Source organism: Hypanus sabinus, chromosome 13 (genome assembly GCF_030144855.1).
Source record: "Hypanus sabinus isolate sHypSab1 chromosome 13, sHypSab1.hap1, whole genome shotgun sequence".
In the NCBI taxonomy this organism is placed as follows: domain Eukaryota; kingdom Metazoa; phylum Chordata; class Chondrichthyes; order Myliobatiformes; family Dasyatidae; genus Hypanus; species Hypanus sabinus.
Window position 1 is genome coordinate 678,901 of NC_082718.1, and position 23,976 is coordinate 702,876.

General features: G+C 41.5%; 1 protein-coding gene across 3 annotated transcripts in view; it reads left to right on the forward strand.

Annotated features, from left to right (window-relative positions):
* Nucleotides 1-23,976, forward strand: part of LOC132403566 (golgin subfamily B member 1-like) — a 206,314-nt gene that overhangs the window by 136,351 nt on the left and 45,987 nt on the right. For all 3 annotated transcript variants that reach the window (XM_059986962.1, XM_059986960.1, XM_059986961.1), the window contains exons 12-14: nucleotides 4,640-4,724; nucleotides 12,619-12,695; nucleotides 17,401-22,763. In XM_059986962.1, the coding sequence (XP_059842945.1) occupies nucleotides 4,640-4,724; nucleotides 12,619-12,695; nucleotides 17,401-22,763 (5,525 nt within the window). The remainder of the gene's footprint in view (nucleotides 1-4,639; nucleotides 4,725-12,618; nucleotides 12,696-17,400; nucleotides 22,764-23,976) is intronic.

Consider the following 23,976-nt stretch of genomic DNA (forward strand, 5'->3'; position numbering starts at 1 on the left):
GTTTAGTGCACTCGTTGGAGCTCAATCAACGAACCAATCGACCCATCCGGCCGTCGCACCTGGGACCACCCCGGTGGTCTTACGAGCAGTCCAGCACACGTCCACCTTCTTCAGTGTCTTCCTCGGCCTCCCCCAAAAAACCCGCGAAAACCCCTCCCCCAAGTTCCCAGCATCACAAGACACAATGACATTCCCCATTGATTAACAAATGAATACAATTACCATATCAGCCATTCTAAAGTGAAACAACGGCTAGAGAAACACTTATCCGACAAAGAAACATTCCTACTTGTAACAAACCAAAGAGGCCATTTTGAGTAACATACCCAGGACATTGTACATCTATAAAACTGGTTAGGCCACACTTAGAGTACTGTGTCCAGTTCTGGTCGCCTCAGTATAGGTAGGATGTGGAAGCATTGGAAAGGGTACAGAGGAGATTTACCAGGATGCTGCCTGGTTTAGAGAGTATGGATTAGAGAGTATGGATTATGATCAGAGATTAAGGGAGCTAGGGCTTTACTCTTTGGAGAGGAGGAGGATGAGCAGAGACATGATAGAGGTGTACGAGATATTAAGAGGAATAGATAGAGTGGACAGCCAGTGCCTCTTCCCCAGGGCACGACTGCTCAATACAAGAGAACATGGCTTTAATGTAAGGGGTGGGAAGTTCAAGGGGGACATTAGAGGAAGGATTTTCACTGAGAGTGGTTGGTGTGTGGAGTGCACTGCCTGAGTCAGTGGTGGAGGCAAATACACTGGTGAAACAAGAGACTACTAGACAGGTATATGGAGGAATTTAAGTTGGGGGGCTATACGGGAGGCAGGGTTTAAGGGTCGGCTCAATATTGTGGGCTGAAGGGCCTGTAATGTGCTGTACTATTCTATGTTCTATGTTCTAGATTGGGGACACTGGAAGAATAGACTTCATTTGGGAGAGTAGGGTACAAAAGGGGTGGGCAGATTTACTGGACTTCTTTCATCCTTGAAATTTCTTTTGCCCTTGTATAAACTGCTGTTTAAATCCTCTCTTTAGGCTTAGCTAGGTTGAGTCAGACAAAATTGAATGGTAGAGTTATTAGAACACAGTGCCACACAAATCCTTGGGGGATTGATTGTATGTAACGGAATAAATGCATTTACATAGAGTTTCTTAAAGTCACAGATGAGAAAAGGCTGATTAATCCATCAAAGATGTTCAGTTTCATTGATTATTCTCTCAAAGCCTCTCCCTATAATAACTGGTATATAAAATTCCATTGCTCTCATAGTCTGAAGATCTCTGTGGAAATCATCTGTCTAGTGACTTTATTATCCAGGTGGAATTAAAAATTCATTCCCACAGAATGAGAGATCAGTATCTGTTCTTTAATTGCTCCTTAAGTGGAAAGGGAAGGTCTAAAAATGGAGTTCTTATTAGCAGCGGATTTGTGTATAGTCTCTGAGGACACTGGAGAAGCTGAGACACCTTGAGCCTTAATGTAGAAGATAATAGGCTTTCAGTCAGAGAACAAGGCTTAAATAATACAGCTTGGCTCTGTACTGCAGCTGATTGAATCTTTCACATCTTTTTAGCACAGGATTATGGGCGGTTAGTTGACTGCATCATTAGAGGGGGATATTTTATATTTGTATCTGTGCAGTGACACAAGGTTCACATGAATGCCACACCTAAGCTTTTTTAAGTGCTCCACTAATAAAAGATACCGCCCCATGGTTTTGAGCCAAAGGAGCAGTAAGATCTAGACTTGATCTCTTGTCTATGCTGTTTGGGAAGATGCAGGTGAAGTCAGTTGCACCATGTTCATGAGTTCCTTATTGACATCTTGGGTTACAGATGATAGGATCTGGATTTCTACATAGTCTTTGAGAAGGGCTTCTTGATCAAAATTGTTATCCAAGCTTGGAGACAATGAGCTTCCTCCTGATTTGGTTCAGTGTCATGGATGCTGGGCATTGGAACCTAGGTCTTCATAGTTGCACCATGTAAACAAATTGAGGGATAAATCTGTTACTTGTACCTGTGATGTAATAAATTTTATTAGCCCTCTGCATGAGAGGCTTGTAAAAATCAAAGGTAGGAGAATATTATGTCATAAACAAGAGAGAATCTGCAGATGCTAGAAATCCAAGCAACACATACTAAATGCTGAAGAAACTCAGCAGGCCAGGCAGAATATTATGCCACTGTGATGTTACAAGTTTTGTTTACCATTGAGTGTTCATTGGAACACTTATATATTTTCATAAAAAATAATGATCCTCAATGAGGTTAAGTTTAGGGTGAAAGATTAACTGTCCAGTTTGTTCACCTCTTTCACTTCTCCCATTTTCTCTATAAGATGAAGTTCCATGGTCATAAGAGCCCTTTAAGCCCTCCTGTGAACTTACTGTGAGTAATATTGTGAAATTCTGAGAGAGAATCATGACTGAACACCAACAGAAGTGCACTTTCGAATTTGGACCAGGTGCAGAGAAATGAAATAAGAGATCACCCATGAACACGGCAGTGCTATTCATAATCCTGTTTGGGAGCCACAATACAACACCAGAGAAAAAGACCCATCAACTCACCTAATGCTTGCCAACTTGGTGTTCTTTCTAGTCCCATCTACCTCCACCTGGACCATATCCCTCCCATCCATGTACCTATCCAAACTTCTCTTAATTTTTTCTATTGAACCTGCATCTACTACTTCCACCTGCAGCTTGTTCCACACTCGTACCATGCTCTGAAGAAGTTTTCCCTTGGAGGTTTCACCTTTCACCCTAAACCTATGACCTTTAGTTCTAGCCTCACCCAACCTAAGGGGGGAAAAACACTATCTATACCCCTCATAATTTTGTATAGCTCTATAAGATCTTCACTTAGTCTCTTGAAAGTCCTAACCTATTCAATCTTTTCATTTAACTCAGGTCCCCAGGTCCTTGCAACATTCTTGTAAAATTTTCTGCAAACTTTCAAGCTTACTGTTATCTTCCCTATAGATGGGTGGCCAGAGTTGTACACAATACTCTAAATTCAGCCTCACCAACTTCTTGTATAACTTCAACGTAATATCTCAACTCCTGTATTCATTGCCATGATTTATAAAGGGCAATATGCTAAAAGTTCTGTTTACAACTCTGTCTACTATGGTGCCATTTTCAAGGAACTGTGGATCTATATTCCCAGGTCATTTTTCTACTGCACACCTCAGAGCCCTATTATTTACTGTGCAAGTCATATTTTGGTTTGTCCTCCCAAAGTGCAACACTTCCCAGTTGTCTGGATTAAATTACACCTGCCACTTTTCAGTCTGTTTTCCCAACTGGTGAAGATCGCACTGCAAGCTGATAGCCTTCCTCACTGTCCACTACACTCCCAGTCTTGGTGTCATCCACAGATTTGCTGTTCAGTTTATCACATCATCTTCTAAATCATTAATCAATGGACCTTGCACTACTTGCTGCAACACACCACTGGTCACAGGCCTATAGTCAGAGGTACAACCATCTACTATAGTCTCTGGCTTCTCCCACTAAGCCAATTGTTGAATCCAATTGGCTACTTCATCCAGTATGTCAAACGAATTGACCTTCTGGAACAGACTCCCATGCGGGTCTTTGCCAATGGTCTTACAAAGGGCAGCTAAAGTCCATGTTGGCAACGACCACCACCTTTCCTTCATAAATCTTCTTGTAATCTCTTCAGAAAAACTCCTACCATCTCTAGGCTCTTTCCTCAGTCCATTCAGATCAATAAATGTTCAGAGATCAATTTTCTCAGCAAAGGCAAGGACTTCCGAAACACCACATTGGCCTTGTAATTCCATATAATAAATAAAACACATTAAATTCACAACTCTAGAACAAGTTAATTACTCATGTCTGCCATTGTTGATGTTGTACATTAAGTTTGATCCACCTTCCCTTGTTTTAACTCTCTCAGCACTGCATCTGTTTCTCATTCACTTAGACTTATCCAGCTGCCCTTTTTAATAGATTGAAGATTCGTACAGCCAGATTTGGAAACAGCTTCTTTCCAACTGTGATAAGACTGCTGAATGGATCCTGACCTGGATCTGGGCCTTCCAAATATCCGGACCTGACTTGCACTACCTTACTTTCCCTTTTCTATTTTCTAATGATTTATAATTTAAGTTTTTATTATAGTTGCTTTGATTTGTACTCCAGGGAGCGCGAAGCGCCGAATCAAATATCACTGTGATGATTGTACGCTCTAGTATCAATTGTTTGGTGACAATAAATAAATTAATATAACTTCACAAATTATAAATGATGCAAGTTTCATCTCTCGATGCCTCCTGAATTACTTAATGTATTTACAATCTGAGTTTGATTCCCCCAACCACTCTACTTCATCCTTCTTTATCAGATAACTCTCTGTTTTGAACGGAGTCTCACATGATCAGCAGTTATTTATAGCCTTTCAGATATACAATTTTCAGACTACAGCAGATTGCGCATTCTTTAAAGATGTTGGCATTAGTTACAGGAGAAAATGTACAGAGAACATAGCTGAAGCTGGCTGAGCATCTTGGACTTCATAAATCAGATAAGTTGATGTAATTTTGCTTTATTGTCATCACTACAAAAACATTGAATATGGCTTGTGTTTACATTTTTTTCTGTTTAGGCTGAAGGCACTGGCATCAAATTATTGGAAACTTTGGTTGAAGACCAAGCAACTCAATCGGGAGATGTTTCACAATGGGTCACAGGTAATGACAGTGGGTGCTATCTCGCCTAATGGAAAAATCCAAGCTTATTTAGCATTCTGCAGTCTGTAGAACTTCTGGCATAAATCTTGATTTGTAAAAACAAAATACAAACAAAATAAAGTATAAGTTTTGGTTCACAATCTGCAGTTGCCAGAATTTTGAAACAAAAGCAGGAAATGCAAGAAACACAGAACACGGGGAATAAAAGCAAAATCACCATTTTCATTCAGCAACCCTTCATCAGAATGGAATTGGTTATGTTTATTATTACAGGAAGGGTTGGGCATGTCTGTGATCGATGCAGACCGAAGTTGTCAAGATGTTATTTCAAAAACCAGCAGTTAGAGATAAAGAAGAAAAAAAGAATAGAAATAAGTTGAAACTGCAAAGTACAGGTCCATCTCTGCAGAATAAAAAGATTGTTAATTAAATTGTTAAATTCAATAGGAAGCCCCTAGGGTTGTGGTATGCTCAGATACAAAATGATCTGTGGTCCTTTATGTTGAAGTAATACCAGAGGCCAACAAGACAAGTGAAAACAGAATAATGAGTTCGAGTGAAAGATGACAGGAAGCTTTGTAAACTAAACAAAAGAATCACTCAATCTTTAGTTTTGTTTTTGTGAAGTTAACAGTTAGGCCATTGAAAGAACTGCAGTTAATGTGCTGCAGCTAAAGCTCTGTAATCTTATAACTTTTCATAAATAAAATGGCAGAGACGTTTTATTTGTGGAAAAAAAAGGCATGGCGTTTTGGCTAAACATGCTGAAAAGTCCTGGATGTGTGGGATCCGATAACAATCAGGGTGTTGGCCTCATTAAGGTGTCGTTAATTGCCTCATGGGTGGCAACAACCATCAGACTTGGGGACCATATGGAGGAGTGATGCCCAGGAACTATTCAGTCGGCATACAATGCCAGTTCTTTTCATGTTGTCAGACTCAGCCTTTGCCGTAGCCAGCTTTTTTGGATACAGTTTAAGCACATGGACATAGACTGGTGGGTCAGTTGTAGAAATGTGGTGCTTGATCCCAAGTTTTGTGATTATAGTTGAGTTGCCTAGCAGTCAAGTAAACCCAAATGGGATGGTGCATGCACTTTCCCAAGTTGTTGTGTGGAACTTACTGAGGGAGCAAGGTAACAACCCAACATTCTTAACATCCACAAGCCAGCAGTTCTTAAGATTAAAATAGTCCTTAGCACACAGGAAATCTGCATCAAACATAGGACTAGCCACTTTAGCTAAGATGAAGTCCTATATATAACATTGCTCACTGAAGCAGAGAGTCACCCATCGTGTCCTGCAAGTCTGGATCCTGTTACCATTGGTGGCTTTTGGTGAGGTTTTATCCTTGAGCATCAGAGTCACCAGTGTTGGTGGGTTTTTTTTATGTTTAAGAAAAAAACCAGCAACTTATTTATTGAACACCAAAAACTGAACACAGCTAAAAGTCCTTTATGTGATGACATCATCATGTCCAACCAGCCTCTTAAAGTAAAACCCCAACTCAATGTGAATTATGTCCATTTCCACCAAGTATGTTACCCTACAATCCAGCCTGCACCAGAACTGTCAGATGTAAGTAAATTGATTATTCTATTTAACTGGTGTCAGCTTGTTGTCTGACACAGTACTGCTCCAATATCAGCTTTGGGACTAGCTCCGTAACAACCTGGAGTTGGTCTTAAAGCATACTTGGTATTGTCTTGGTGTTGGTTTAAAAGGAGCTCCCCAAAATTACCCGAGCTTCAGCCTGAAAGCTAGCTCAGCAAAGACCCCATGTAAGCTGAAGGTAAGCTTGGTGTTGCCCTGATATCGGCCCAGGTCCTTGCTTTGCACTACCTCCTGGTTTTGGCCCAGGGGCTGGCTAGACAATGTCCTGGACAGCCTGAGAACTTGTTTGGCACTGCCCCCAGTGGTGGCCAAGGGTTCACAGAGCACTGCTTCTGTTTTGGCCCTGATGTGTTAGATATTTAAATGTGCTTTGTAGCAAAATGGTGGATAAAGATACACTATTCCAAAAGCTGTAAGTGCTACACCATTGGCTATTCAATTAATAGGAGCTATCACAGCATGACCAAAATATTGATTGGTGATTCTAGAGCATTGTATGTGTTTTTCAGACTAGAGTCCAAGGGTCAGTGCTAGGACTACTGCTTTTATTAATATATCATAATGATTTTGATGTACAAAGTACAATTTCCAAATCAATAGATGCAGTGAAGATTAGGAGTAAACTGTGAAGAAGATAGTATTAGATTTCAAGGATATGCTGAAATGGATAGAAAAGTGGCAGATGAAATCTAATGCTAAGAAATGCATTGTTGTATTTAGATAGGAAGAATAAAGAGGCAATATACATTAAAGGTCACAGTTTTAAAAGGATTGCAAGAATAGAGGAGATCTGGTGGTATATTTGGTATATCTGGTGGTATATAGTTTATTGAAAGTGTTAAGGCAATAGGGAAAGTGACTGCCAAAAAATGGGCCTAAAATGCAAGAGGAATGAAATCATGAAACAGACAGACAGACATACTTTATTGATGCCGAGGGAAATTGGGTTTTGTTACAGTCGTGCCAACCAAGAATAGTGTAGAAATATAGCAATATAAAACCATAAATAATTAAATAATAATAAGTAAATTATGCCAAGTGGAAATAAGTCCAGGACCAGCCTATTGGCTCAGGGTGTCTGACACTCTGAGGGAGGAGTTGGAAAGTTTGATGGCCACAGGCAGGAGTGACTTCCTATGACGCTCAGTGTTGCATCTTGGTGGAATGAGTCTCTGGCTGAATGTACTCATGTGCCTAACCAGTACTTTATGGAGTGGATTGGAGTCATTGTCCAAGATGGCATGCAACTTGGACAGCATCCTCTTTTCGGACACCACCGTCAGAGAGTCCAGTTCCACCCCCACAACATCACTGGCCTTACGAATGGGTTTGTTGATTCTGTTGGTGTCTGCCACCCTCAGCCTGCTGCCCCAGCACACAACAGCAAACATGATAGCACTGGCCACCACAGACTTGTAGAACATCCTCAGCATCGTCCAGCAGATGTTAAAGGACCTCAGTCTCCTCAGGAATTAGAGACGGCTCTGAACCTTCTTGTAGACAGCCTCAGTGTTCTTTGACCAGTCCAGTTTATTGTCCATTCGTAACCCCAAGTATTTGTAATCCTCCACCAAGTCCACACTGACCCCTTGGATGGAAACAGGGGTCACCAGTGCCTTAGCCTCCTCAGGTCCACTACCAGCTCCTTAGTCTGCACCCTAGAAAGGGTGCAAGGGACATTTACAAGGGTGTTGCTTGGATTGGGGAGCATGCCTTATGAGAATAGGTTGAGTGAACTCGGCCTTTTTTCTATGGAGCAACAGAGGATGAGAGGTGACTTGATAGAGGTGTACAAGATAACGAGAGGTATTGATCGTGTGGATAGTCAGAGGCTTTTCCCCAGGGCTGAAATGGCTAGCACGAGAGGGCAAAGTTTTAAGGAGCTTGGAAGTAGGTACAGAGGAGATGTCAGGGGTAAGTTTTTTTATGCAGAGAGTGGTGAGTGCATGGAATGAGCTGCCGGCAGCAGTGGTGGAGGCGGAAACAATAAGGTCTTTTAAGATTCTCCTGGATGGCTACAAGGAGCTTAGAAAAATAGAGGGCTACGGGTAAAGCCTAGGTAGTTCTAAGGTAGAGATACGCTTGGCACAGCTTTGTGGGCTGAAGGGCCTAATATTGTGCTGTATGTTTTCTAAGTTTTTATGTTATTCATTATAAAATGCTAGATGGTCAAAACTTTGGTATTGAATCCATTTCTAAGCAAAACACTTCAGGAAATGTAAAGACCTGAGACTGGATACAGAAGAGAGTTACCAAAAATGATCTCAAGGATGAGAGACATTGATTATGCTTGTAATCTAATGAAGCTGGAGTTCTTGAAAGAAAGAGAACTGGAGGAGATTTGATAAAGGTATTTTAAATGTGCAAGAGTCATGGAGTAGGGAAGATCAATAGTAAATGACTGATCAAGAGCTAGAAGTGACTTGAGGAAAAGCTACAGCTCAGCGAGTGGTTTGGGTCATCCTGGGTCCCGAGGAATACGGGGGGGGGGGGGGGGGGGAGGGGGCAGCTAGCTGATTGCTCTTAAATACAGTAAGCCTGGACTCAGCAGGGTGACTAGCCTTTTTCCATGCTGTAACCATTCTCTGATTCCAGATTGCTCCAAAGATGATTTTCTAAGACCTTATCTGAAATGAATTTGTGACTGACCCATTCATTCCCTTTGGGCATGCAAAATATAAGTGCCTTGAATTGTTGATAAGTTTAAGGAGGTGATGGGATGCAGTCATGGAAACCAGTCATGTACTCATCAAGACGAAAGGGGTTTCTCTTCTCTGACTGTGACTAAGGCTTATTACTGGGTTAAACTGGAGGACCTTACTACAGTTGTATCTGCCCTAGAGTATTTGAAGGAATAATATATTTTGGAGCTTAAATCAGTGTTGTAACTTGATGGGACAGTACTAAGTAATTCCATTCAACTATGTTTGACAACCCTAACAACCTGAAAAATGTAAAAAAGCCTCACATATCAAATAAAAACACAAAATGCTGGCAGAACTCAGCAGGCCAGACAGCATCTATGGGAGGAGGTAGTGACGATGTTTCGGGCCGAAACCCTTCATCAGGAGTGAAGTAACATGGGATGGTCGAGGGGGGATAAGAAGTGGGGGGGAAGGATGAAGTAGAGAGCTGGGAAGTGATAGGCTGAAGGGAAATGGGCTCGGGGGAAGGTGGAGAATTATGGAAAATAAAAGAGAAAGAAAGTTAGGGCTGGGGGGAGATTATAGTGAGGGGGGAAAAAGAGAGAGGAAGAGAACCAGACTAAAATTATAGATAGGGATGGGGTAAGGTAGGGGCAGGGGTATCAACGGAGGTCAGTGAGTTGGATGTTCATGCCGGCAGGAAGGAGGCTACCTAGGCGGGAGATAAGGTATTGCTCCATTGACCTGCGCGCAGCCTCATCTTGACGGTAGAGGAGGCCATGGACAGACATATTGGAGTGGGAGTGGTCTGTGGAATTGAAGTGTGTGGCCACAGGGAGATCCCGCCACTGCTGGAGGACTGAGCGCTGGTGTTCAGCGAAATGGTCTCCCAGTCTGCGGTGGGTCACCCCGATGTATAAATGGCCACATTGGGAGCACCGGATACAGTATATCACCGCAGTTGACTCGCAGGTGAAGTGGTGCCTCACCTGAAAGGACTGTCTGGGGCCTAGGATGGTGGTGAGGGAAGAAGTGGGGGAGCAGGTGTAGCACTTCTTCTGTTTGCAGGGATAAGTGCCTGGAGGGAGGTCGGAGGGGAGGGATGGGGGGGATGAATGGACAAGGGAGTCGCGTAGGGAGCGATCCCTGCGGAAAGTGGAGAGTGGGGGGGAGGGAAAGATGTGTCTGGTGGTGGTATCCCGTAGGAGGTGGCGGAAGTTACGGAGGATTATATGTTAGATCTGTAGGCTGGTAGGGTAATAGGTGAGGACCAGGGAGACTCTATCCCTGGTGGGCTGGTGGGGGGGGATGGGGTGAGGGCAGAGGTGTGTGAAATGGGAGACGCGATGGAGAGCAGAGTTGATAGTGGATGAAGGGAAGCCCCTTTCTTTAAAAAGGGAAGACATCTCCTTTGTCCTAGAATGAAAGGCCTCATCCTGAGAGCAGATGTGGTGGAGGCAGAAGAATTGAGAGAAAGGGATAGCATTTTTGCAGGAGACAGGTTGGGAGGAGGAATAGTCTAGGTAGCTGTGAGAGTTTGTAGGTTTGTAGTAGACATCGGTGGACAGGCTGTCTCCAGAGATAGAAACAGAAAGATCTAGAAAGGGGAGGGAGGTGTCGGAAATAGACTAAGTGAATTTGAGGGCGGGGTGAAAGTTGGAGGCGAAGTTAATGAAGTCAACGAGCTCAGCATGTGTTTAGGAAGCAGTACCGATGCAGTTGTCAATATAACGTAAGAGGAGGACAGATACCGGTGTAGGCTTGGAACATAGATTGCTCCACATGGCCGACAAGAAGGCAGGCGTAGCTAGGACCCATGCGGGTGCCCATGGCTACACCTTTAGTGGGAGGAGCCAAGGGAGAAATTGTTAAGGATGAGGACTAATTCCGCAAGGCGGAGAAGAGTGGTGGTAGAGGGTGACTGGCTGGGTCTGGAATCCAGGAAGAAACGGAGAGCTTGGAGACCTTCCTGGTGGGGGATAGAGGTATATAAGGACTGTATATATCCAACCATGTTTTTAAAAATGTGTAAACAATGTAAAGTGAAACATGCTTGAGAAACCTGTCTGCCTCTGCAAGTGTTAGCTCTTGATTCTTGTCAACAGAGCAACCAAATGTCTATATTAAAGCAATACACATAAAATGTTGGAGGAACTCAGCAGGTCAGGCAGCATTTATGGAAATAGTAAACAGTCAACATTCAAAGTTCAACTTTGAACTTTGACCATATGAGAAAGCTGACCCAGGGGGAGATGATAGGAAAATGAGAAGAGGTAAGGGGCCAGAGTGGAGAATGGGAATTAAAATGTTTGGCCATCGAGAAGGTCCACTTTTGCACATGGAGCAGAGGTGCTCAATGAAGTGGTCCCCCAATTTATGATGAGTCTCATCAATGTAGTGGAGGCTGCAGCAGGAGCACAATAGGATACAATAAATTATTCCAGCAGATTTGCAGGTAAAGTGTTGCCTCATCTGGAAGGATTGTTTGGGGCCCTGAATATAGATGAGGGAGGAGATGAATAGTCAGGTGTAGCACTTTGGCCACTTGCAGATACAAGTTCCGGGAGGGAGATTAGTGAAGAGAGATAAATGGACAAGGGAATCCCAAAGGGAGCAATCCCTGCAGAAAGTGGAGGGGGAGGTAAAGATATGTTTGGTGGTAGTATCCTTTTGGAGATGGCAGAAGTTGCAGAGAATAATCTGTTGGATGTGGAGACTTATGGGGTGATAATTATGGACAAAAGGAACTCTACCATTGTTAAGGCGTCAGGAAGAAGGGGTGAGCGGAGACGTTCAGGAAATGGAAGGGATGTGAGTGAGGGGAGCATGAATGGTGTATAATGAAGTTTATTTCTAGGTTTTGCAGGTGAGCTTAGAATGATATGAAAATTGGGAGCATGAGGATATGGGAATAGTCATTCGACCTCTGTGTTAAAGGAATTCAATTGAAATGGAGAGGACTTTAGCCTCAATAGATTAAATGCTCTCGAAAGAAATCTGCTTTTTCACGGAAACTAGTCAAATAATTTTAATTTAGTTGCTAACATACTTTCTTCAGGAGATGTTAAGCTATTCATTATTCTTTCCTTTTTTTTCCAAATAATTATTCAAATAGACTTAATTGATCATTGCATTGAATTGAGATTGATATTGTGAGGAAAGATTTTCTTTAACAGAATTGAGTTTAGTACTTTAATTTTCAGTGCCTTTTCTATTTTCAGTTTTCTTGAGCTCTATATTCATGTACCACTTTGTTTGATCTAAAATACGTTGAAACATTTTCATGGGCATTGCTGGCTACTGCTTGACATACTTGTTGGATTACTTAGTAACATTGTATTTTACAGACCTATCCACGATGAGTGGAAATGGCCTGCACCCCTTAAAGTTACTTGTCTAAGCAGCAGCCAGTAACTAATAGTCAGTGGAATTGTCTGAAATATTGGCATTTGTCCAACACTACAGAATGTGACCTGGTTATCTTGCTGGCATTTCCAGTCTGATGTTGAAAAGTGGAGTCTTTTCTGCTGCTGACTGTGTAAAATTGTTATAGACATCCAAGTTGAAGTTGGCAAATGTACGCAAGATATCTGAACTTGGAGAGGATTAATTATAAATTACTATTTAACTTTTCAGAGAAGACTGATAAAGCAAAGAATCTTCAGGAAGTCTCTGAACCAGAACAAAAAGCAACAGAACCAGTAGAAGTTCAGGTACAGGAACCTTTAGCTGTGATTCTTTTTCCCTACAGTCATGATATTGAGTTTTTGTTTCACATTGTAACACTCTGGCCTCAGAAGTTTCAAAATGAGGAATTACATAAATACAAGTTTTAATGGACGTCATTTGCCTGATGTTCAGCTCTGAATTGGCAAACTAATCATTGGAGGCTGCTGATAACATATACTAATTTGAAGGTAATAGAAAATGTATTGTTTTGGCCAGTTTGAGTTAGAACATAGAACAGTGCAGCACAGAAACAGGTCCTTCAACCCACAGTTTGGTGTCATATTTATGCCCAACTGAACTAATCCTTTGTTTACACTTCCCTTTCTGCATATCCTTCCATTTCCTGCACATATCTAAGAGCCTCTTGTAAGTACCTGCAGATTTTCTCTTGTTTATGATTGAAATTCTCTATATTTGCCTCCACCAGTACCCCAGGTGGTGCATTCAGGCACGGATTTTCATTTCCTTGAGAGACGTACTGGTGAAAAGGCTGAACTTGTAGTTGATGGGTGAAGTCAGTGCTGGCTTGAATTCCTGAAGTGATAACTGCCAAATTTTGGTGGCAGAGGGCAATGGTGTGACATATCGGTGCAATGTTTATCACTGCCACTTTGCAGACTGTGTTAGACCCTGTCCTTGGGTGCTGTCTCTGTGGAGTTTTTACATTCGCTCGTGATATGTGGGTTTCCAGATGATTCAGTTTGTTCTGTCATTCCAAAGATATAATAATTGGTTATTGGTAATTGTTATATTCCCCTTTTGGTAAGTAATAAAAGGAAACAGAGATTTTGATGGGCAGATATGAAAGAGAGTAAGTTTCAGGGCTACCAGGGAAGATGAGGAGCAGGGAATGGGATGGATGAGATTGTTGCGTTATAATTGGATTTGACCATTGGGCCAAATAGCCTCCTTCTGTGTTGTAGCAAGCAATGGGTGGCTGATGCAGGAGCATTCATTTACTACTATCAGTTAAAAGGAATCTTTAACTTTGGAGTTTTGAACTGCATTTACATGAAGACAAGTCAAGATAAAATTTCGCCTGAGAAACTTGTAATCCATCAGCTTTGTGAATGTTTGTTGGTGCCAACCAGCAGGTTTTTGGTCTCAGAACTTGCTTTGGCTATCCACAGTCCCCAGCTCCCAACCTCACTGCAGGATGTCTGAGAACCAAGTATTTCCTTGAGGTTTTGGGGAAAATAAAACAGAAATATCCAGGAACAATGTCAGTCCCATGCAACATTCCCAGTTTCAGATGCAATAGATACAGAATCAAGTGGAATCTGAGATTTTGTTAATGTGTTGGTATCATTCACTTATCATAAGACCGTAAAACACAGGAACAGAATTAGGCCATTTAGCCCATCAAGTCTGCCCCACCATTTCAAAATGGCTAATCCATTTTCTCTCAACCCCAATTTCTTGATTTCCCTACCTGCATCCCTTTGTGCCCTGATCAATTAGGAATCTATCAACCTCTGCCTTAAATGTACATGAAGTCTTGGCCGCCACAGGTGCCTGTGGCAATGAATTCCACAGATTCACCACTCTCTGGCAAAAGAAATTCCTCTTCGTCTCATTTCTAAAAGAACACCCCTCTATTCTGAGGCTGTGTCCTCTGGTCATAGACTCTTCACAAGACGAAACATCCTCTCCACATCCACTCTATCAAGGCTTTTCTCCATTCGATAGGCTTCAATTAGGTTGCCCCTCATTCTTATGAATTCTAGTGAATACAGTCCCAGAGCCATCAAATGCTTTCTGTAAGACAAGTCGTTCAATCCTAGAATCATTTTCATGAACCTCCGTTGACCTCCAGTTTAAAAACCTCCTTTCTAAGAAGAGTGACCCAAAACAGGTGGAGTCAGTGGTGAGGAAGGCAAGTGCAATGATCGCATTCATTTCATGAGGTCTGGAATACAAGAGCAGTGATGTGAGGCTGAGGCTTTATAAGCCACTGGTGGGGCCTCACCAGTTCTGGGCTCCTCATCTAAGGAAAGATGTACTGGCATTGGAGAGGGTTCAGAGAAGGTTTACAAGGATGATTCTGGGAATGAAAGGGTTATCAGACGAGGAATGTTTGATAGTTCTGGGTCTGTACTCACTGAAATTTAGAAGAATGGTGGGGGGGGGTCTCATTGAAACCTTTTGGATGTTGAACGGACAATACAGAGTAGATGTGGAAAGGGTATTTCCCATGGTGGGCAGTCTAGGACGAGGGCACAACCTCAGGATAGAGGAGCATCCATTTAAAACAGAGATACGGAGAAATTTTTTTAGTCAGAGGGTGGTGCATTTGTGGAATTTATTACCATGGGCAGCTATGGAGGCCAGATCATTTGGTGTATGTAAGGCAGAGCTTGATGGATTCTTGATTGGATACAGCATGAAAGGTTAGAGGGGAAGGCTGGGGAGTGGGGCTGAAGTGGGGAGAAAAAAGATCAGCCATGATTAAATGGCAGAGCAGACTTGAGGGGCCAAATGGTCTAATTCTACTCCTATGTCTTATGGCCTTATTGTCTAAAACTGCTAACAATACTCCCAAGTGAGGCCTCACCAGTGCTTTATAAAGTCTCAACATTACGTCCTTGCTTTTATATTCTAGATCTCTTGAAATGAGTGCTAGCATCACATTTGCCTTCCTCACCACACACTCAACCTGCAAATTAACCTTTAAGGAATGCTGCACAAGGACTGCCATGTATTTTTGCACTTTACTTTCTCTCCATTTAGAAAATAGTCAACCCTTTCATTTCTTCTACCAAAGTATATGGCCATATACTTCCCAACACTGTATTCCATCTGCCACTTCTTTGCCCATTCTTCTAATCTGTTTAAGTCCTTCTCTACTTCCTCAAAACTACTTGCCCCTCCACCTATCTTCATATCGTCTGCAGACTTTACAACAAAGCCATCAATTCCATCATCCAAGTCATTTACATATAATGTGAAAAGAATTGGTCCCAACACAGACCCTGTGGAACACCACTAGTCACCAGCAGCCAACCATTCCCACTCTTTGCCTCCTGCCAATCAGCCAATGTTTTATCCATGCTAGTGTCTTTCTTGTAATACCACAGGCTCTTAGCTTATTAAACAGCCTCGTCTGACACTTTGTCAAAGGCCTTCTGAAAATCCAAGTACACAGCATCAACCAATTCTCCTTTATCTATCCTGCTTGTTGTTTCTTCAAAGATTTCTAACAGATTTATCCTCATATAGTTGAGTGGAAGAGATGCATCAGTGGAAGAGTAGAGGCATATTCTCTGTTTATAAACTTGGTTGTAACTGGTAGTTAAATAAATGTAACACACACAAAATGTTGGTGTAACGTAGCAGGCCAGGCAGCATCTATAGGAAGAAGCACCATTGATATTTCGGGCCGAGGCCCTTCGTCAGGACTAACTGAAAGAAAAGATAGTAAGAGATTTAAAAGTAGGAGGGGGAGGGGGAAATACAAGATGATAGGAGACGACCGGAGGGGGTGGGGTGAAGCTAAGAGCTGGAAAGGTGATTGGCAAAAGGGATACAGAGCTGGAGAAGGGAAAGCATCATGGGACGGAAGGCCTAAGGAGAAAGAAGGAGGGAGGGGAGCACCAGAGGGGGATGAAGAACAGGCAGAGTGATGGGCACAGAGAAAAAAAGGGGAGGGGGGAGAAAATAAAAAAAATCAGGGATGGGGTAAGAAGGTGAGGAGGGGCATTAACGGAAGTTGGAGAAGTCAATGTTCATGCCATCAGGTTGGAGGCTACCCAGACGGTATATAAGGTGTTGTTCCTCCAACCTGCGTGTGGCTTCATCTTGACAGTAGAGGAGGCTATGGATAGACATATCAGAATGGGAATGGGATGTGGAATTGAAATGTGTGGCCACTAGGAGATCCTACTTTCTCTGGCAGACAGAGCGTAGGTGTTAATAAATAAATGTAGGTGTAAATAAATGTCTTTTTTTTTCTCGATCTACCCATATGGGTGGCTCAGTGGGGTTGTTATGGTTATCATGATCTTCTGGAGAGTTCTTAAATATCATTGTTGGTTGAAGCTAAGCAGACTATAAATTACTCATGCAACTGCAGCCTGCTCTTGTACTGCCTTTTGTTTTTTGTTATATATCAGCAGCACCAGCAGCTGCCCTTTCACGAGGCCTCTGGGTAGAGGGCCCCTGAAACTTACTCCACCATTTAATTAGTTCAGGCCTGATCTACAAGTTAGGAGTAGAATCTTGAACAAATTGATGGGAATCTGGGGACTTAAAGAATGGGATTAATGTCGGATTACTGTAAATGGTGGGTTGGCAGGCACAGACCTGTTGAGCCAGATGGCCTGCTTCTGTAGTGTGTGTGTATTTGTGAGCTTGTATGTACATAGGTGACTGTACATACAAAAGAATGAGGCAAATGAAAAATACATTGAGCTGAAGAAAGGGCCATTCAGACATTTGTACAAAAGGTTGGTGAAACAAGTCAGTTTTAAAATGGCAATGGAATGAAATCAAGAGTTCATTCCAGAATTCTGCCTGATAATTTGATTGCCAGTGTTGGGGCCAAGCAAATTGTAGATGTATAAGAGGTCTGACTTGTATAAGGCTACATGTAACCCTTGACTGATATAACTGTGGGTATGATTTCTTAACTCTACATTGTACAACAGTAACTGAACATCTGTTTCTATTTTTTTTTTCTTTTTAATTCAGCAATGTAAAGCAGAGATTGAAGAATGCAGTGAGACTCATTCCCTGCACAGGATTATTTCTGACGATGACAAAGAGCCTGGCTCTATTACATATCAACCAGGAGTAGCCCAAACAAATCAGCTTCTGCTGAACAAACTGGATTCAGTATTGTCAGAAGATGGGATTGTCTGTCAGATAAGTATGAAAGATGGACCTCAGTTTATGCCTGAGCAACAAGAAGCTATGTCAGCAACAGATAAGCATTTTAAAGTATATACGGAGCAGAAAGAAGTGATGGAAGAAAGGACAAATTCATGTACTAAAGTGGACAGCACGATAGTTTCAGTACAACTGGATAAGGTTAACTCTACTCAGGTAGAACAGAGGAGTACAACAGTTGTCCATCTCGGACATCATACTTATTCAACCACAGAAGTGTACAGTTCTGGGGAACAACTGGAATATAGTTCTGCCTCACATGGAGGACTAGCATTGGTCTTGGGAAAAGAAGAGGACAGTGGAATTACAAGACATTGTCCTGAGCTTCAAGGAGTTCAAAGCAACAAATCTGATAAATTGCAGGCACGCATACAGGATCTTGAAGAGGAGCTGGAAGAGTTGAAGGCCTTCTACAGTAAGCAGCTGAAGGATAACAATGAAGAGCTTATGGGCTTAAATCAGATAGTTTTGGGTTACAAGGAAGAGATAGTAAAAGCAAATGAAGCCATTGATAATCTGAGTGCAGAGAAGAATGAGCTTCTTGATCAGATTCAGAAGTACAGTGAGGAGTTGTCTTTAGTACCTCAACTAAAAGAGAAACTGACAAAAGCAGAGGAAGAGGCAGTTGATGAAGAGAAAAAGAACTACTTGGTTTTGGAAAACATGAGTATGCAGAACAGTTTATTACAAGAGCAGTTTCACAGTGCAGAAAATGAATCTAGGTCAAAGGATATGAAAATTGAGGCCCTGGAGAGGGAGCTGGACATCATGCAGCATCAGATCAGTGAACAAGAGGTAGAGGTTAAAGACCTGAGAGGAGAGTTAAAAATGAAGAAAGAAGCAACCTTGAACTTGAAGCAGCTTGTCAATGATGACAAGTCCAAAATTGAGGAACTTGTGCAGAAGCTGGCTTCTAAGGAGCAGGAATTGGTGACCATGCAGCAAGCTCTTTTTGAAAATGTAAGTAAAGTGCAGCAACTTCACTCGTGTCTGTCAGAAAAGGAAAGAGAAATGGCTGAGGTCACTATGAGTATGTCTGAGAAAATGGTAGTGTTAAATGAAGAGAAATTTTCTTTGGGAAACCAAGTGAAACAGTTAAAGGAGCAGGCGCTATTGCTACAAAAAGAACCAGAGGGGAAAGAAGAAGAGAAGCCCTCTAGTGAACCTGAGCAACCCACCAGGAGTAAAGAACAGACTGACCTTTCACAAAGTGGCACAGGCAGACTGGAGCTAATACTGAAGGAGAGGGATGATTTAAAGAAACATGTAGATAACCTGACAAAGGAGAATGAGCAGATAAAAAGAAAGCTCCAGGCTGCTTTGATAAAAAGGAAAGAACTTTTAAAGAAAATGGAAGAGATGAAACAGGAAGCACAGAATAAAGACTGTGAAGCAGAGGAAAGTTCTCCATCAGGGAATGAAGCAGGATGCAGTGACCTCAACTCTTCAGAGCCAGTGCAACTATGTGAAGAAAATCAAATTCAGAATCAACAGAGTGTTGATCTGGTTAGGGCTCTTGCTGAGAAAGAAACAGATTTGCAGAATGTCAGGGAAGCTCTGCAAGATCAAGAAGCTACTGTTGGTCACCTTCAGAATTTGGTAGAAGATCTGAAACAAAAACTTCAGAAGAAAACAGATCAAGTGAATTCACTGGAAGCAACTTTATTGCCCAAGCAGTTGGATAATCCACAGGCAATGTCACAACATGAAATGGAAGAGAAGGATGTTGAGAATGAGAGCACTGAAATTGATTCTGATAAGGTCCCTGAGCCCATTATCACAGTGGAAGGATCGGAAGAAAGTAAGCAAACTCTGCTCGAGTCTAAGCTTTCTGTACTGGAACAAGAGAAGGATCAGCTGCAGAAGAAGCTTGAGGAAGCTATGAGTTTGCGGAAGGATATGATCAAAAAAGCTCAGGAGAAGAATAGACTCCATAGGGAGCAAGTAAAGCAACAGAAGGAACAATACAATGCTTTACTGGAGAATTTCAATCAACAGAGTCAGGAGAAAGTAAGGATTTGTGAAGAGCTTTCAAGAGTGAAAGAGCAGCTGCAGCTTTTGGAAGAGAAGCCTGCAGGTGCAGAACCGCAGCCAGGGAAACTACTTCAAGAGAATTCTGAGGAAGCAAAAGACGAATTGTCAGAGAGGAGTGAGCATTTAGGTTGGAGCTCTGAATTGATGGACACTTCAAGAACAATCCTGGTTCAGGCACCTGTGTATGTATCTGAAGCAAAAACTGAAGATCCTGTGGTGGCCCAGTTAAGAGAAGAACTTGAGAAGCTGCACAATAAAAATAATGACCTTGAATTAAAACTGCAGCATTTGACAAATCCTGAGCAGAGAATAATGGAAGAAGCAGCTGTATCTCAGGATAAAATCGCTGAGCTGGAAGAAACCCACTGCTTGGAGAAAGAAGAGTTAATTAAAGAACTTGACCTTCTGAAAAAAAGATATCAGGACACAGAAGCACATGCAGAAGATCTAAAGTTGGCTTTAGAGGTGGCTAGAGCTGGAAGTTCTGATTCTGAGAGCATGGCCATTCTAAGCAAGCAATATGAAGAGTTAAAGGTAATTTTGCATAACAAAGATGAAGAAATAGAACGTTTCTATAGTCAGCTGAAGGAAAAAGATGCATTATTTCAAAACCTGGAACAGACACTATCAGTGAAAGTTGATTTCATTAAAACACTACAGTCTCAAATGGAAGAACAAGCTAAAGAATTTGAAGATGAAAGGAAACTTCTTCAAAATGAGGTCCTAGAAGCGCAGCAAAAGCAAGAGGATGATACTGAAGAGGCTAAGTTGAAACAGCAAATGCAGAGGAAGCTACAAGCTGCCTTGATCTCTCGCAAAGAAACTTTGAAAGTGAACAAATCACTGAGGGAAGAGCTGGCTAATGTAACAACATTGAAAGAAGAATTAAATCAAAGGCTAACTGAAATGGAAATGGCGATTGAAAACCTGAGGAAGGACAAAGAAGACCTTACGACAAAATTGTTAAATCTTAAGGAGCAAAAAGAAAAATTAATTATAGAAGTTGATAAATTACTGATTGAAAACCAGAATTTCAGTGCTTCTAGTGAAAGCTTAAAGCTGATCATTGACGGCATTACACAAGAAAAAGCTATCTTGCAACACGAAGTTGAATTCTTAAAAAGTGAACAAAAGGCAGAGAGCTCAGACTGGCATAGGAAACATGAAGAATTACAAAAAGAATACGAAACACTTCTACAATCCTATGAGAATGTGAGTGGTGAGATTGAAAAGATGTACCGTGTACTTGAAATTGTAAAACAGGAGAAGCAGGAGTTGTTCGGCAAGATTCAAGAGGCTGAAGTTCAGAAAAAAGGGGTAGAGAAACAACTTCAGGAGGCAAAAGAGGAGCAGGAGGGAATGAAGGAAAAAATGAGGAAATTTGCTAAATCAAAGCAGCAGAAAATTATGGATCTCGAAGAAGAAATTGAGAGACTCCAGTTGGAACAGCAGTCTGAACCAAGCATGCAGAGTAAGCCAAGTGAATCTTCAGTCTTAACAGAAAGGCGACTTCAGGAGGAACTTCAGAAAGCAAAACAGGAAACAGAAGAGGTGATGAAAGAACTTGAAACCTTAAAAATTCAGAGGGATTTTTTGAAGGGAGAGACCAATACGTTGAAACTGGAGCTGAATGAGATGGCTGAGAAGCTGGAAAATAGTGAGAAAGTTTTAGCCAAACATCAAAGTAATATTCAAGAACAGGAAATTAAAGTGAAAGAAGCTATTGATGCAACCATTGTAGCAGAAGTTAAACAGGGATTATCCAATAAAGTAGGTCCTTCAGTAGAGTCAACTAAAATCCATGGCCCTCCAGGGGGCTCAGAAGATCGTAGCTTCGATAATGAAATAAAGTACAATCAAGAACTGTCACAGTTGATGGAACAACTAAAACAGATGGAAAATGACAAGCAGATGACAGAGAATGAGATATATGAATTGAAGAAAGTAAACCAACTTTTGCAAAGTGAAAGGGACAGTTTGGAAGAGCAACTAGTTAAAAATAAGGAGGAATGGAAACAGATGCATAGGACTGTCTCTGAGCTTGAGCTCGATAATCACCAATTAAAACAAAAAGTAGAACTAGTACAGAAGGAGAAAACATCAGCAGATTTGGATAAAGATGATCTAGAAGAACGACTAATGAACCAGTTGGCAGAGCTAAACAGTAGTGTTGCTGATTATCAACAGGAATCAAAAGAACATAACAACAAGATTTCGCATTTAGAACTAACTGTGAGAGAGTATCTGAAACAGATTGGTGAACTGGAAGAAGAAGTGAGGCAACTTAAGAGAGAAAAGGCTGAAGCTGCAGCCAAGTTGCAAAAGGACTTTGAGCAGAAAATAAAGTCAATGCAAAAGAAATATGAGGGGGGTAAAATTCACAACAAAGAATTACAGGAGCTGCTCAAAGAACAACAGCAAGAGGTCAAGCAACTGCAGAAAGATTGCATTCAATACCAGGAGAAAATCAGTGGCTTAGGAAAAACTATTAGGGCATTGGAATTTGTTCAGCAAGAGACCCAGAAGAGTTTGGATACTGCAAAGAAGGAAACAGCAGCACAACTGGAAGATTGCAAAAAGGCCCAGGCAGAGCTGCTTTCTTGTAAAGTTCAACTCGATGATGCTCAAAGTGAGGTAGCTAGGCTCTTGGCAGATGAGTTGAAGCTAAAAGAAGAGCTTCAGACTCTTGAAAATAAGGCCAAAGAGCAAACTACCTATATGGAAGAAGAACAAAAGAGAAGGATTAATCGAGAAAAAGATGAACATAGAAAGGAGCTTAAAAACATGCAAGAGAAGATAGAAAGTTTGGAGCGTGAGAAGAAGCATTCTGAAGACACCGTTGAGGCACTGCAGGGCACATTGGAAAAGAAGAAAGAGGAAACCAATCAGATTCAGGCAAATTTCAATGAAAATTTAGCCAAGCTGGCAGCCTTCACTCGTAGTATGTCTTCTTTACAGAATGACCGTGACAGAATTATTGATGAGTCTAAAAAATGGGAAATCAAGTTCAATGATGCAATTTTGAAGAAAGAAGAAGAGATCAGAGACAAGGAAAACAACTGCAGCAGACTGAGGGATCAGCTAAGACAGATCACCATTCATCATGAGGAACTGAAAATCAAGCTTTCAAGGTAAAGCAAAACAAAACATCTCCTTTCATCCAGGTCAAAGAAATATATAGAACTAGCTATTCTTGGTGTTTAGGAACTTTTTTTTATCCTGTTTGTAAACTTCTATCCTTCCCCTGACAAATTATTGAAGTCTCTCAACTTTGGTAAATTAGTATGAGGCTTTCGCATTTTAAGTAAGTGTTAACATTTAAAGTAAATTACTCCAACGATGTGAATATTTGAAGTTTGCAACTTTTTAATGAAATTCCAGTTCTAATGAGAAATGCCACGTTGTATAAAAGACATATGGAGCACTATGTGGGAGGGAACGATTAGATTGATCTTGGAATAAGTTAAAGGGTCAGCACAACGCGGTGCAGAACTATTCTATGTTCATATTTTAAAACAGTTCACTGCTGGATGGCAAACATGAGGAAATCTGCAGATGCTGGAAATTCAAGCAACACACATAAAATGCCGGTGGAATGCAGCAGGCCAGGCAGCATCTATAGGAAGAAGCGCTGCCAACATTTTGGGTCAAGACCCTTCACCTCTCATCCTGATGAAGGGTCTCGGCCCGAAACATCGACAGTCCTTCTTCCAATAGATGCTGCCTGGCCTGCTGCATTCCACCAGCATTTTGTGTGCACTGCTGGATGGAGTTAGTAGCAACAGTAGGGCACAGCCACATGTGATCAAATAATACACATGTAGAATTTTTTTAAATGATCTGGTTATTTTAACTGATCTCATTAAGAGTAACAATGATAAGATTTCCTGTATCTCTGTGGATCTGTTAGGGGAGATGAAGTAGGTTTGACTACCATAATTACAGTTAAGACCATAAGAAGTAGGAACAGGAATTGACCCTTTGAGTTTAGTCATGACTGATCCAAAGTTCCTCAAAAGTACTTTTCCATCTTATCCCCACATGCCTTGATTTTCTTGTTGCTTATAAATCTGTCAGCTTTGAATATATTCAATAATAGAAATTCCACAGCTTTAAGGCAAAAAGAGAAGAAATTCTATGGCCTTAAATGCCCTCCACTCCTAGACTGTCCCACTTTCCCCCAATTTACTTTCATACCCCCTAAGAATCTTGTATCTTCTACCTTCTTTGAATAAGGGTATCAAATTGGCAGTTTTATAATTTGCTACTTCTCTGGAGTGTAAGGGTTATACAAATGTGCATCCACTATTGACAGCCACTCCCTTTGTAAATATGAAAATAATC